Source organism: Podarcis erhardii (genome assembly GCF_964252035.2).
Source record: "Podarcis erhardii genome assembly, chromosome: 1".
Classification (NCBI taxonomy): Eukaryota; Metazoa; Chordata; class Lepidosauria; order Squamata; family Lacertidae; genus Podarcis; species Podarcis erhardii.
The window spans coordinates 110946918-110963425 of NC_138497.1; the positions used below are offsets into that span (position 1 = coordinate 110946918).

General features: G+C 39.8%; 1 protein-coding gene across 1 annotated transcript in view; it reads right to left on the minus strand.

Moving 5' to 3' along the window:
• LOC309346532 (sodium channel protein type 2 subunit alpha-like) overlaps positions 1 to 16508 on the minus strand; it is a 69008-nt gene that overhangs the window by 6250 nt on the left and 46250 nt on the right. Inside the window, exons 18-25 of the mRNA XM_081870355.1 lie at positions 10675 to 10795; positions 9570 to 9724; positions 9099 to 9272; positions 5765 to 5887; positions 2334 to 2615; positions 2035 to 2088; positions 1537 to 1674; positions 136 to 240 (exon numbers count right to left, since the gene is read on the minus strand). Of these exons, the coding sequence (XP_081726481.1) occupies positions 136 to 240; positions 1537 to 1674; positions 2035 to 2088; positions 2334 to 2615; positions 5765 to 5887; positions 9099 to 9272; positions 9570 to 9724; positions 10675 to 10795 (1152 nt within the window). The remainder of the gene's footprint in view (positions 1 to 135; positions 241 to 1536; positions 1675 to 2034; positions 2089 to 2333; positions 2616 to 5764; positions 5888 to 9098; positions 9273 to 9569; positions 9725 to 10674; positions 10796 to 16508) is intronic.

Genomic DNA, 16508 nt, shown 5'->3' on the forward strand with positions numbered 1-16508 from the left:
TAGTTTTATTTTTTCATGTTATTTTTGCGTGCTGCTTAGATTATTATTTTTTAAGTAGTATATGAAATGGCTTATATAGACTTTCGATAGACAATGCTGAATCTTCAAATATATGAAGTAGAAAGCAATCCTTACCCCTGGTCTAGGTATAGGTTTTTGTGGCTTTTTAGACCCTAATTTCTTCATGGCATTATAATATTTCTTCTGTTCTTCCGTCATAAAGATGTCCTGGCCTCCAAAGTAAAGAAATGAAATGAAAACAAATCATGTTACAAAACACGTCCGCATATTAACCTATGCTCTGATTAACTGAGCGCATTTTAAAACACTGGTTAAAACACCACGTAAGTTCCAGCTTATACTAGAGGCCAATGAGAGCCTTCGTGGGCCAATGCATATTACTCTCATATTACACCATATTGATAGCCTACCAAGCTATTTCATGGGCCCAGTTCAAGGTGCTGGTTTCGGCCTTTATGGTAAGGTTACCAGACATCCCCATTTCCCGGGGACAGTCCCCAGATTTACAAATCACTCCCCTGACAAAATCCATCTATTTAGTAGGAAGTTGAAAAGTGTCCCCGGATTCATTAAAAAAATCTGGTAACCTTACTTTATGGTCCTAAATGGAAATCATGAACGTCAACGCAACCCACAAGTATGCATCCACTTAAATGAAAAGCAGGGGGTCATTCTCCCTAACACCTTGTTATCTGAGGTATCATGGGCAGGTAGTCAGTAGGGGTCCTGGACCAGATTTGTGCAAGAAGCCTATTTAGTTCCATTGTTGCTGTCTTTTCGTCACACTGTAAATTATGCTTTTTCTTAGTATAATCAAGGGGTGGGTAGGACTTGCAAGATGATTAACTGTGCATTCATTTTGCCTCTTTTCTGGCTTTGCTGCTGTGCTGTAATGTTTTTAGCGTTTTCAATATTTCATTTAGACTTGATTGCTGTCTAGGGGCCTTTATAAAGACAGAAAAGTGGAATATATATCCCCCCCAACCCCAACCCCCCAAGTTACACATTACAAGTTAACACTCTCAGGGTCTTGAAGTGATATCATACTTTTTTATTTTATTTTTTTTATTTCAAGTTCATAGTGGTGGAGCAGAAATAAATGTCAGCTACTAAAGCGAGCATTTTAAATAAATGAAAAACTGTCTATTCTTTTAATGTTCTAAGATGATTACTTCATACCAGGCAGGACTTAGGTTTGGCGATTAAAAAAACCACACCAAATATTTATAGCACGGTGGTACCTCGGTTTTCGAACATCTCGGAAGTTGAACGTTTTGGTTTTCAAACACTGAAAACCTGGAAGTAAATGCTTCAGTTTTCGAAGAACATTGGAAGTTGAACATGCCATGCGGCTTCTGCTGAGTGCAAGATCCGGAGGCCTAGCTGTTGGCTATTGAGTCCTCAGTTTTTGAACATTTTGGAACTCGAATGGTCTTCCATGGTATTACGTTCAAAAACCGAGATACCACTGTAGCTTTATTTCCAGAGAATAGAAAAAACCCCTTAAATACTTATCTTCTTTTTTTGTTGATTGAAGTTATCTATGATGACACCAATGAAAAGGTTTAAAGTAAAAAATGATCCAAAGATGATGAAGATAACAAAATAAAGATACATGTAGAGGTTATCCTCATAATACGGTTGATCTTCTACCTACAATCCAACAAGAAATTGCAGGATCTCAACATAGACACGCGAAGCAGAAAACAACCACCCATTTTCTTCAAAGCACACCAATTCAATGAAAAGAAGAAGAAGAAGAAGAAGAAGAAGAAGAAGAAGAAACAGCCTAGCATGTGTACCTATCTGTATGCAACTACTGTGTTATAAACAATGAGCCCAAAATTTGAGTGGTTTTTTTAGTTCCTTAGGTCAGCAGACCTATGGGCTGGTCATCTGTACGTCACAGTAAAACCAACAATATTTTGACTGCAGGGATTGTCAAGCAGACTCCCACGAGTTACCAATAGAATTAGTGCTTACATGTATGATGGAATGTATACTGATACTTACATCTCTTGAATCAACAGCTGCATACATAATATCCATCCATCCTTTAAAAGTAGCCTGCAGATAAAATGCAAACATTAAGCACAGTTGTAAACATACAGACATGTATGCAGGGAATGTTGATGTCAAAATTTGGCGGAGGAGTTGTATCAACACCGCCTGTGGAGCAATGGGTCAGCGCGTCTAGCTGTTAACCAGGTTATTGGTTTGAGCCCACCCAGGGATGGCAGAACCTCTGAGCCTGATCCTATGCACTGGTATTTTATGCAGGGAGTATAGAATAGGAAAACTAAACTACTTACAACTTGAAGCAGAGCGAGGTAACCAGCTCCAACATTGTCAAAATTTACTTTCACATTTTTCCACCGGGCAGGCTGATTGTCGTTGATGAGCTCCTCACACTGAGTTTTATTGTCAACCTCGCTAATATTAAACATTTCACCTGTCGTGGTGTTAACACAGTGGTAGAACTTGCCAGCAAACAGGTTTACGCCCATGATGCTGAAGATTAGCCAGAATATGAGGCAAACCAAGAGCACATTCATGATGGAAGGGATCGCGCCAACCAGAGCATTGACAACCACCTATCGTGAAAATTGGACAGAAAAGAAAAAGAAAATTCCGATTTATCCGTCACAGCTGAAGAATATAGCTTCCAAATTTCTATTCGCGTCTTTACAATTTCGACACTTGGGCTGTTTTAAATACATATACACATATATGTGGGAGGGGGTTGATGCATGTTAATAGAAAATCCCGTAGCTAATGGTACAGTGCAAAAGAAACAAGACAAAGAAGCAGGAACTAAACTCTACAGGGAAAGCAAGTAAGTGCAAAAAGTAAAATAAAACCTGATAGTGGCAAGATGGAATCGTAACATTTGTGTGCACTAGGCAGGAAAAAAGAGAGAGAAAAAAGTTAAAATACCAAGAATATAAATCAAAGACCGATAACTGCGCAACAAACTAGGCCTTCAAACAGGGAATGGCTGAGATACTGAAGCAAAAAAATGCCATGAAGCAACTGCCTGGGTTTTAAGATGTCTTGCAAAGCAACAAGACTTTCTCCACTAAGCATTAAGTCTTCAACCCTAATTCTTTAATAATTTGCAGAGCTTTGTGGAAGGAGAAAAGCATATTCCTGTTAAATATAGCCAAGTAAATTCAAGACTGATTTATGAAATAGCTACACTTCTCTTTAGGAAAACTATGTGCACTGATTTGACTTTGCTCTAAAATGAAGATACGACTTCTGAAGCAGCCTGAGCTTTTGTTGGCAAATGCACATTTCATTGGATGTTAATATTAAGTGTGGAATCCAATTCATGCCCTTGTGTTCACAGGAGGTATTTTGATTCAGCAGAGAAGAGGGGGCAATGTTTTTTTTTTTTGCATATTCCCCCTCACCACTGCAGTCCCCAGTTCCCCCCTCCAAATTAGCTCCAGAGTTTAGGGGACCCCCCCCCCAGTTGGAAAGTGCAGAGGGAATTTGCAAAAACCACCTTCTCTTCCTTTTCCATTAGTGGATGCTGAATCAAAAGCCCTTCCGTGAGCATGAACATGTTTTGCATTAAACTAGATATCAAGATGTTTTGCATAAAAAATGGAGGAAATGTAAGGGTTTATTGCAAGATAGGTGAAGCCTTGATACATGCTATACATGCATGGATTGTCTTGGGGACATGTCCACCTTGCAGATCCACAATTTTGTTTGGCCTCTTCACTTGCTGAGGACTTTGCAACCCTTCTGCACCCTTCCATCATCTTGAAACCTACAGGCACTGAACAAACCTTCTCCCTATCCCACCCCCAACCCCAAATCATAAAACCTAAATTATTTACTGGAAGGCAGATATCAATGTGACCATCAGAGAGGTCAAATGAGTTGCTGGACCAAACCAGAAGCATCATATAAACATCCTAAAAGATGGCTGGGGAACCTGTAGCTCTCTAGAGGTCATTGGACTCCAACTCCTCTCAGCCATAGAGGACTGGAGCTCCCACATTCTTGCCCTATAGATAGCCATCCTTATGACTTTAAAGTAAAAGACATCACACACACTTTTTCCCAGGTGATGCAAATACTTTCTAATATACTGCTAATGAGGAGTTCATGCTCCTTAGCTTCACACTCGAGCTCTCTTTCATTGCTTTGTTTAGTATGCCCTTTTAGTCTACCAGGGTAAACTTTTATTATTTATTTCATAAGATTTATACACTGCTTGATCGTAAAAGCAAACAAACCTCAAAGCAGTTGACAAAAAAGAGAAAGCAGTAAAATCAAGAAAAATTCACAACCATACTTTAAAACCATACAAAAATTAAAATACTAAAATCAGATTAAAATTTCCTCAACTTTCTAAGTATCTGGTTTGGCTTGTCTAAACAAGAATGTTTTTAGGAGATACCCAAAAAGGGTATTATTATAGGGAGTTCCTAAGTGCAGGCACTTACACACTAAACAATCTAACAAATGTGGAACAGGTATTATATGTCACCTGCAGTGGTGGCAATTCTGTCCAATTTTGTCCTTGGAAAGAAAGATTGGGTTCTAGGGATTATGCAGCTCTTAAAAGATTTTCTTCTCCCCGTTTGGTCTACAAATTTGTGTGGAAATTTTGTGAGATTCTGAAGGATGGAGTCCAGTGCAGTATCTACAGTAATTATCTGTGTGTCAAATCCCAATAAGCAGAATTCATTCCTGTTGTTCAATTTCATGACAGAACAATCTGGAATTTTGAGACCCTGAAAACTAAATTTGTGCCCTTATCATTTATGTGATTTGCACTCCCTTCAGGTTTAGGTCCTTAGTATGGTGACCTTTATACACTGGAATATTGTGTTGTTAAAAGGTTTTTGATTTGAGTATAGATTCCTGACCACAAGTTCACTAGGTTGAACTATTAAACCATGAACACACTCACCTGCATTCTACTGCTGAAGTGACAGCAGTTAAGCCATCTTCAACGTGTTCTCTACCATTTTCCAATGATGCTCAGATTGAAACCATGCAACTTTTATTTAATGCTGTGTAGCCTTGTTGGGAATGCATACAGGGCTGTATGTATGTGGGAGTGCAGGATATTATGCCTGGTGGAGCATTTATAACTCTTCTGCCTGCAAAAGTATCCTTGAAAGTATGCGGGCAATGTTTGTTGAAAGCTCAGAAGCCAGGCATGTGGGTAAACAAGCTTTTTTGGGGGGGGCAGGAGTGCAGCTGCTTCAGTTCAATCCTTTGGCCCTCCCATGACTCATAAGACTATGCAACATGGAAAAAAATGCCAAACAAACTATGTAACAGAGAACTATAAATGCACAATTTCTCAGTCTGTGTAACCCAATGATGTTCCAAAATCCAGCTTTCCTTGCTGCAAACTTTGGACTGCCTGACCTCAATATTTTAATCTGGGAGTTGCCAAGTACACATAGCCCTGTACACTCACACACAAATCTGATCATTCTGGAGTGTCCTAACACAACCAATGCAATCCTGAAATAACTTTTAAGCAACATACATGCAAGGGACCAAGATGTAAATGCTTGGCTGAGAAGGAAAACTCCTCAAAGACTGTAGAACTGATAAGCTTTTAGAAACGCTGGTGACTGTGGCATGCAGTAAAGAAAAAATATATATATAGTGCAACATTTCAACATGGATTTGTCATTCTTTATTCTGCGTGGATAGTCATGTTTCATGCACATATTATTTCAGGGTCATTTCATGGCTATCTCACCCTCATTCCTTCAAATCGTGACAGGGCTCTTAAAGGCCTCAAAGCTCTTAGTGTTCGAAGTGATTTAATGGCACCCAGTTCAGAATAGCCCAGAGCATTGGCTACTAAACTAACCAATGAAACCTGCAGGTGGGGAAAAAAAAGGTAAAACACGTTAGTGCGTTTCCTTTTAATACAGATATAGAGAACAAGGTTATTATTATTATTATTATTAATAATAATAATAATAATACCCCGCCCATCTGACTGGGTTTCCCCAGCCACTCTGGGTGGCTTCCAGCAAAATATTAAAATACAATAATTCATCAAATATTAAAAGCTTCCCTAAACTGGGCTGCCTTCAGGTGTCTTCTAAAACCACAAAACCAGGATTCACTTGACCTGAGGCCCAGAACTTGTCTTCAAACTGAGGCTCAGTACTATCCACATGACTGGCAGCAGCCCTCTAGGATTTCAGACAGGAGCCCTACCCGGAGATGCTAGGAATTGAATCTGGGACCTTCTGCATGCCAAACATGTGCTCTGCCACTAACTACAGTCTTCCCCTTCCCCTATTGCAACAAAGACACACGGTGTGGTGGTGAACCCAGCCATAACACCAAGGTCAGGGCCAGGCCTAGGTCTCCTGGCTGCTGCCTTCAGGGTCGCTAGTTGCTGCTGCTCCCTGTCAGTTCCAGTGTATCTCATGAGTGAGGAGGAGCGTGCAAATACAGTGGTACCTCGGGTTAAGTACTTAATTCGTTCCAGAGGTCCGTTGTTAACCTGAAACTGTTCTTAACCTGAAGCACCACTTTAGCCAATGGGGCCTCCTGCCACCGCCATGCCGCCGGAGCATGATTTCTGTTCTCATCCTGAAGCAAAGTTCTTAACCCGAGGTACTATTTCTGGGTTAGCGGAGTCTGTAACCTGAAGCGTATGTAACCTGAAGCGTATGTAACCCGAGGTACCACTGTAGCTTGCAAAAGGAAGTGAAACCCTGTTGTATAGTTTCCATTTGGGGAATTCTTTTCCTCCTGAAAAAGTTGCCAGAGGAGTCTGAGAGGGACAGAGCCTGAGTTGGACGGAGGCCCCCGTGTGTGTTAATTTGGGGGGGGGGGCTGCCATGATCCTCTTTAACCATCCCACTTCATCTGTGAAACTAAGTCCTTGAGCTCCCGCTGCAAAAGGAGTTGACTGGGGAAAGTGGTGTTGTAAAAGCAAGACGCATTTGCCCACATGAGTAGTAACAAGGCCTAACCCTACTGAGAAACGTCTTAAGATCAGACAAGAACATGGTGGCATGTTCAATGGAGAGAAAGCAAAGTACGAGGGAAAGAATTACTCCAAACCTTTCTAAATCATGCTGAGAGGAATCTGCCGATTTAATCATACACCCCTTCAAACTGTGGATGTGTTCTTGGCTATTGTAAATTACTTATTTTTTTGTTTTACACTTTCTTGCTTGCTTCCGCCCCTCTCTCAAGCAATGAGATAAATCAGAATAAGAAAAGAAGGAAGGAATGTGGTTTGGGAGATATAAGGCACTGAAAGGTGAGATTAATATGTGTTATTTTAGCCTACTTTCATTAGGCACACTGACATAACAAGTGTCAGGAAGTTAAAAGTACAGCAAGATAACATGGGAGCGAACCTACTATTCTTTCCCTTTGCACACAGGGGGGAAAGGAAGTGAGCATTAGTTTCCACTCTGCTCAGGATAAATCAGGATGGAAGTTAACTCCCCACTTCTCAATCCTTATGATTTCATTGCAGGTATCAAATTATTCTATCAGATAAGCAAAAACTGGGATAATAACACAAGTTTCAGGCTGACATCTCACCATGACAATCAGTTATTATCAATGTATAGTTTGACAGTTCGAGCTTAACTGGGAGAAGTTCAATTATTTGTTCAGTCAGCCATTCTTACCAGCTGCTCTGTATGTATACAGTGGTACCTCAGTTTACGAACTTAATCTGTTCCGGAAGTCCGTTCTTAAACCAAAACCGTTCTTAAATTGAGGCGCACTTTCCCTAATGAGGCCTCCTGCCGCCGGTGCCCTTCCACTGTTCAGATTCCGTTCCTAGACCGAGGTAAAGTTTGCAAACCGGGACACTACTTCCGGTTTTGTGGAGTTTGTAAACCGAATCGTTTGTAAACAGGACTGTAATGAAATCGAGGTACCACTGTATAAACATCTATTCTGGCCCGCCTCAAATAAAATAAAGCCGCCTCAGGTAATATATAAGACTTTAGAATAACATTGTCCTAAAAAGCTGTTAATAAGACTGCATCCTCTTGGTCACTATGACTTACTTTGACACACTTTTCTGTTAAGTGGCAGGATGAGTGATATGCAGATGCAACTGAGCATATGTCACTGAAGCAGCTATTCAGGAGCAGTGGTTGGTCCTTTCGGCAGTGCTCAGAAAGAGGGTGGGCTACTGAGCATCTGTTCCTTGGTCTCTCCATAGTCTTGATCAGTTGTTAAGCCTAGCACACACTCCAGACTGCCCACCTGTGCAGGTAACATTGCTCGGTCCCTGCTCCTGCCAACCTAGCAGTTTGAAAGCACGTCAAAGTGCAAGTAGATAAATAGGTACCGCTCCGGCGGGAAGGTAAACGATGTTTCCGTGCACTGCCAGAAGCGGCTTAGTCATGCTGGCCACATGACCTGGAAGCTGTATGCCGGCTCCCTCGGCCACTAAAGCGAGATGAGCACTGCAAACCCAGAGTCGGTCACGACTGGACCTAATGGTCAGGGGTCCCTTTACCTTTACCTTTTACTGTTCTTTACCACATACATATTTTCATATATTAGATCTTGAGCCTGCAGGCATGATCCTTTTTAACTTTTGTACAAATAATATTTTTTTACGACTGTTACTGTGTTACAAGACATTTGCGTTCCATGGTGGGTGATTTTTCTTCATGTCAGCACAATTTATTTCTTGAACATTCTGTGAGGTAGAAATCTTCCCACTTCACATGCCCAGAGCAGTTTTCCAACTTTTTAAAATGTTGGTTTGTTATTGCTTTTATGGTGATACAATTAAAGTTTAAATGAATCGGTGAATATGTGGCACTTGAACTGGAAAAATCAGGCAAGGGCAACACTGATGGTTCACCTGTATTTGGTTTGCTAACATGGATAGATATAGGCCACTTCTCATGTTATACTGAATAATCATGACTGGAACACAGATTCATGAAGACAGATGCAAAGGACCCAACTCTCAGGTCAACTTTGCGGTATTACTATTCTTAATGTTATGGTAATGTTTTTAGGCTTGGGATCTAAATAATGAGGAGGCTGCACAGGAACAAAGCAAACAATGGGTTTCAAGTACTTACATCAACAATGAGGAAATCCAGCCAGCACCAGGCATTGGTGAAATACATTTGAAAGCCATAGGCCACCCACTTCAGAAGCATTTCCAGAATGAAGATGTACGTGAAGACCTTGTCAGCATACTCCAGCATGGTCTTGATAGTCTTGCGCTGTTCAATATATATGTCTTCAAAGGCCTGGGGCAGGGAGGAGGGTGGAATCATTGCTTTATCGTTCACAGAGATAAACCTTATTTTTTAAAATACAGGTCTAAAATTTCATTTCTGCTTCGTGTTCTACCGCTAACATATTACCAAACAATTAGCAAGAGAGCAGGAATTCTTGTTTTTTTTTTAAGCACCTATCCTACAATATCTGTGAATCATGATTATTTATCAAACATTTCCAAACCTGAAAGTAACTGTACTAGCCACCATACATTCTATTGAAAAATCTGAGAAAATAGCAGGTGTTTATTTTTTATTTTTGCTCACCAGAGCACCACTGCTGAGGAGAATCATAAAAACAATGAACGTCTCAAACCAGTTGTGTTCAACTATGCTGTAGCAGGTTTTCCTAAAATTCCACCAGATTTTTCCTCGGCCATCTTCTATACTCACTTGACAACATGGGAACTTCTTGATGCAGCCTGTTTACAAGGATATTAAATTGTTAAATTTTGGAATAAATGTTTATGGTTATCTTTATTTCAGAATTTTAAAGAAACCAGTCTTTCCTCCACAGAGTCGAGGACTGTATATATGGAGTTCACCCATTTTATCCTTCCTTGTGAGGAAGGAGGATAGTTGCTGTTATGGCTTAATGTTAAAGGGGACATCCTAGGGTTGCCATTTTTCAATTGTTCAATTGACTTGTCTAAGACCCTTTGAAATCCTGGTAATGTCCAGGAAAATCCAGATGTATGGCAGCCCTAGCACATCCAAAATCCATTAACCACACCCAGAAGTACTGATGTGTACTGACAGTAACACTCTCCCTAGGATCCCTTTAGAGGGATACCCAGGGGTTTTTTTTGGGGGGGGGTGCAAATTTGTACAACCCCTCCCCACCGTTCAAGACTAGGGATTTTAGACCAATGCCTTATCCACCCAAGTTGTGACAGTTGCTATGAGGCAAGCAACCCCCCACCCCCACCCCAAGACCAGCAAATTTGTCTGGAGGCAAAATTCCTTCCTGGCCCTAAATATGCCGACCAAAAACTTCTATAGCAAGGAACCAACCAAAGACTGTATGATGAAAATACTCTGAATAAAGGGAGGGTCGGGGAAGGAGATCTGAAATCCAACTGCAGTGAAAGGCAAGGAGGTGGCCCTAAATTTATGCCTGGGAAGCGGACCTGAATGAAGACCCCGCAGAGTCTATGGCCATCTCTGCCCCCCACTATGTCAGCAGCCTCCTGAGCCAACCCATGATCGGTCAATTTCACAGGTGGGCTAAATTCAAAATCCCACCTTGTATCCCGCCAGCTGCTGGAAGCAGAGAAAGAATCTTGGCAATGGTGGCAAGCTGTGCCACAGCAAAACTGTAGTCCACAGTTAATTTGTCAAACACAACTTGTTTATTTTGTTTCCCTGTTACCTTCTGTAAAACAGGCTTCAGGTTCAAGAGCCTCTTCAGGTTCAATCTCTGCCTGTTCACCCTCTCCAGGCGGGGCAATATCAACTGTGCTGCCTTCTGAAGAGCTGGTTGCATTTAACTTCTGAAAATAAAATCCCACAGAAAAAAAGAAGTTTTTTTGCCCCCTGCAACTTTATGCCGCACTCAAAAGGAGATAGTGAAGTATGACAGCGCTCTTCCAAATTTATATTGGCAGTGCATAGCAGATGGAACCACAAATTCGTATCTATGTCAATTTGGAAGGAAGCCCCATTGAGTTCAATGGGTTTACTCCTTTCTCGGTAACTTGGGTATAGGATTGCAGCCTAAGTTTGCTTGTTTTGTTTTTAACGCAAATAAAAGCATGCTATTCAAACTGTGTTTCCCCTTTCTCACAATAAGCCTGAGTATTTCCTTATGTTGTAGAAAAGCAACTGTGTATAGGAATTCCGAAATAAGTGGGGCTGGATAACTATTTGCAAACTCCTTCATTGTATTATATTAAATTTAGGTGTGTTTGTTGTTAATTCCTCACTCACTCACTCAAGAAAAACTGGACCACTAAAGAGAGAAATGATAGAAAATAGCCTGTTGTCCAAAGTTTCTTTACTAACTTCAGAAGAAGAGTAAACTAGTAAATTAATGTTAAAATAACCCTGCTATTTACTGTAGGACTCCATATATTATTATTATTATTATTATTATTATTATTATTATTATTATTATTATTATTATTATTATTCTCCTCCAGCTATTATTAAAATAGGCTGCTACTCTGCCATAATAATTTTGGAAACCCAGCCTGAATTGGATTTTCATGGCTGCTTGTCAGAATTCAATCCACACAAAAATCTAGCTGAGTTATGTCAGTGTGCTGGTGTGAGTTACCACAACATATGGATATTATATGCATCTATGTGCGTGGGGAATTTGCATTTTAATGTAGATCCGGGTGCCCTACACTGCCACATTGCCATATGCCCAGAAACAGCGCAGTTTAAGGATGAACACAAGGTTCCTGGCCACCACTAAACAGGTGAGGCAGCTAACCAGCTGTCAAGCATGAGGAAAGCTTTTGCCCACTATTGAGGGTCTGCCTGGGTTTTTGTGACATGCTGTCTCTTACTGAATGAAGCACCCAATAGAGGCACCACTGTTCTAGGCAGCCAGGCTGAACCAAAATGTATAAAATACCAAATTGCATTTTACAACTTCAGATATAAAATTATACTGCACATGCTCAAGAGACTTGGCCCATATAAACTTTGTAAGTAGACGGGCACTTGGCAAGTTTTGCAGCGCAGTGGCAGCGAGTTTAGCACATTATTTATATTATAATGAATCTTTATCGCGGTCCAAAGACCCATAGAACAATTTCAGAACAAAATACAGTTAAGACAGCCAACCACGAAAGAGAGAGAAACCAAAGCAGTCATTTTGTTTTATCTCGAGCTTGATTATCTTTGTTTCTTTTTACTTCTGAAAGAAACTTTGCCATGGCCAGTGTAATATCATTAGACCTGTCATCCAAAATATATTTAATATAGGAGGCTTCAGATTTTCCCAGTGGATCTGCCAGTAGGGGTTTGATCAGTTGGTCCCTTGCTTGCTTATTTATATTGTATCCAACAGGGAAGTTGTTTCAGGCAGTTGTTTATAAATTCCCATTCTGTTGTTTCCCCCTTTTGGGAGAGGGGACTCTCTGTGCATGCTCAGAGGCATTCAGTTCAAAATTGGCAACTGTATGGTTATGCTATCCTGGCAAAGGAACATCTTTCACTAGATCTGCATCTGATGGAGAACTTGTGAATTTGTCCTATATTTATGCATCCTCATGTGTTATATTTGGAATAGCTTTTTCAATGTTAACATTAGCATGTTCTGAAATAGTTTCATTAGAAATTCACTCTTCAACTTTAAATAATTGTTATACTGACACCCTTTAAAACATTATGAAATATTATGTAAAAAGCAAAAACAATTACCAATAATAATATCAAACTGTTCAATGTTACACAGTTTGCACTAATGCTAGAAATCCTGACCTATATTCTTAGCAAATTAAACGAAGGTTGATCTATGTTTGTTAAAGCAAGTTATTTGGCAATAGCACTGACATGTCAAAGGGAGGATTATGCATATATATTTCTGTATCATATTAAAATACAAAAAGGAATTCTTTGAGCTGGAAACCTATGTGGCTACATAAAGTAATTATTCATGCCCTCTTTGTAATTGCTAATTACATGAATGGCATCGTGTCTAACTTGGCCCTGATGGTGCAATTCCTTAAGTGGTGGTGAAGAATGTGTAATTTTACTGATTTTGAGCTGTGAAGAAGCTGACTAAAACTGAGCTTTTACAGAATTACATCACTTGAGAATTTGAGCATGACATTTTTGAATTAATCTGGATGCATTTTGCTGTTAGGCAAATTAAAAAACCAGGAAGAATTCTCCAATAGTTAGCTTGCTGAAACAAATTAAGTTTAAAATATGAGAATAAATATGAGAACCAAGATGATAGATTAAGTAGTAAAATCAACCACGCCTTTATACAAGTAAATAACCCACTCAGTCGCTGGGTTTGAATGTTTAGGCTGCAGTCCTATTCAGACATTACACAAATGGGGAGGGGTGAGGCGAATTGCATATGGCCAACTCATTCAGTATAAAGTCTGAACTAATGTGAGTAACAATATGTTTGTCAGAAAGTAAACTTCATTGTTTGGTTACTTCCGTATTAGCACGTTTCCAGCTACTTACTTTAACTGGGGGATGAAGAAACTGGCATTTGGGTTTTCACAACTGTCCATTGCAGAATCGTGCTTATGTGTGCAATCAAACTCAAACGCCATTGTTTTAAATTTGCAATGGCATACATGCTTAATGATATATTTTTGTATATCCCATAAACTGATTTCTCAGTTGGCATTACAGCAACACCATCTTTACAACATGTCGTTTGTAAAATATGTGAATGTACTTTACTTTATTCCCTTTTAAAATTCAATATGATCATCCCCCAGCTGCATGTGCTTCCTACCTCTCCTTCCCCAGTTGGATAGGACTTAATAGCCAAACATAGCAGGAACAGCAGATATTATTTCCTAACAGATAAAACAAAACATACCTTGACTGTAAGCATACTGATCCTACTTTAAGCAAGAAAGGAAGTTTTAAGAGCTCCTTTTGTATTAAGTCACATTTCTTAACTGATGCACATTTTTAAAGGCTCATTCCTTCCTGCCAGTGCAATTTTAAAGGCTAGCTCAAAGAAAAATTTGCAACTGAACACAGTGAAGATTTCTTCAGCACACAGCGAGGAGGATATGCGTTTCATTTAGTTGGGTATAAATGCCTCCCAACTTGAACAGCTATATTAAACCAATCTATGTATTATTACATCTGATATTACACAATTTAAATTGAAACCATTAACTTAATGCAAAATCTGCAACCACCCAAACTGAATAGCCTGGTTTAGATGTAACAGGATACCATGGTTTACTGCTTCATGAACGAGCTATGGTGAATCTTGGGCTCATGCACTCCCCACTCCTTTCTCCTGCTCCTTTGCACCGAAAGAAAGGATGCCTTCACTTCTAGTTTTAAACAAACCACAGCTCCCCATGGCATACATTAAAACTGTGGTGAGAACAAACCTTGATTTCAGTTTCAGTGTTGTTCTGAAAACACAGATGGAACAAACTATGGTTCCCTGAAATTGGATGTCACAGGGAACTGTGGTTAGTTCAACATTGAAAATTCCTGATAAGAAAGGTGAGAATTGTCAAATGGGAAGTTCACAAGCCTGAGGCATGCCATGACTCATCCATAAAGTGGGGAATAATGATTCCTTGTTATCTATGAACTAGGTCAAGGTGAGCATTTGTTTTTTCCTGGCTACAGCGCATCCTTAAACAACACAATCAGACCAAAGTTTAAACAACTCTAATAATTCTAGCAAATTATACAATTCATGCTACATTTAAATGAATTAAAATCCTGATACTGTAATTTAAATTTAAAAGAACAATAGGTATCTCTCCTCTGATGAGCATTCTTATTCAAACAAGCAAACTAGGAAAAACATCCTCATATAACTTATACCCGGGATGGGAATCCTGTGGCTTTCTAGAAGTTGTTGGACTCCCAACTGCCAGAAGCTCCAGCCAGCATGTCCAATCGTCAGGTGCGTTGGGAGTTTTGGTCCGGCAGCATTTGTTATGGCACAGCTTCCCCATCCCTGACTTACACAATTACTTTTGCATTTTTTTTTAAAAAACGAATCGTTTGACAAGATGTTACCAGGCCGTTTTCCATTAGAGACCTCTCAAAGGTCACCGCTGTACACTACTAGGGAGCGAACATCATATTACCCGCAAAGAACACATTAGAAAGCATTTGTTGATGATGCAGCATTCCCAAGGCCTGAATCAGCAAAACAACATGCTTGACTAGAGCAGAAGCCTGTGCAATACTAGTGAAACTGCACCAAGGAAAGCAGAAACCCACCTTCTTCTTTTTTTAAAAAAATGATGATATGGGGGGGGAATAATTGGAATCATAAAACATTGGACAGTACGCAGCAGTTATCGTCTAAATAGGAGTAGGTAGCAATAGGACAACCACTTTAGCAGCCTCTTTTGGATTTGAGCACAGCTCTTGATTTTTTTGCCCACAAAAGAATAATCAACACAAGCTTTGCCCAACAGCATGTTAATGGGGCTCATTTCCATTGTTAAAGCATTCACTTAAAGCCCGGTCTTGCTCTCATTTGCTTTTCGCTGGACACTGTTTCAATGGGAGCAGGAGAAGGCCATTATACAAATGTTAAAAGCTTTACAAACCATTTCATGATTCAGGTGACAGTAAAATAAACAAAGGGATTCAGCCATTATAAATTATCAGGGATAAGTCAGCTTGAGATATGGTTTGAACATTCTAAATTGCCCTGAGACTTGACAAACTCTCAGATAAATAATTCTCATTTTCTTTTACAATTCAGTCACATTTCTGATTTTTTTTAAAAAAGGTTTTAGTTGCATAGAGAGTAAGACCAAAAAAAAAAGTTTCTCACCCCTTCAACCAAAGCCTCTTCCTGAACTGCAGCCTGACAATATTTGTGTTTTATACTCCAATAAAGCAGTCTTCAACAATTTGCTTAAAATGATTTCTTAATGTCTTTCTTAAGTTTACCAATAGCGCACTGATCAGGGTGGCCAGTTATTGCATTGCCAAAAGATATAACCAAAAACGGAGAGTAAATCAATTTGCAGAAAAATGGGTCTCCCCCAAGAAAGCTCAACAACTTTGGTTAATCCAAAGGGTAGATCACTGCCAGTGTTATTATAGTGGGAGTAGATTGCAGTCTCTTGGAAGTTGGACATCCCTGGTCTAGGAGAACGCATTACATGAACTGGACCATTATGTAATGCGTTTCTCTACCTCTGGGCTGGAGGGAATTTCTCCTGCTGGGCAGGAGGGAACTCACTCCCACAGTAAAAGATATGGCCAGGTAATGGGGAAAGTTGATATGGGGATGCAGATCCCTGTAGCATATGTAGTCTGTTTCGGACAGCAAACAACACAGAAAGGCATTCTGTGTGGTACCGCCGCCTAGCCCAGGAGTCTCATCAAATACTTTTTTTGCTTTGATTTGACCTGTCTGTTAGTGAACAGCAATATGTCAATAGTAGAATTAGTCACTTTATTTTGACTTTAATTATTTTTTTAAATTGGCTATTACCTACTTTTGAGGATCAGAGAAGATTAAAACCTGAACAAACGGAGTTGTTTTTAGAGTTCTAACTC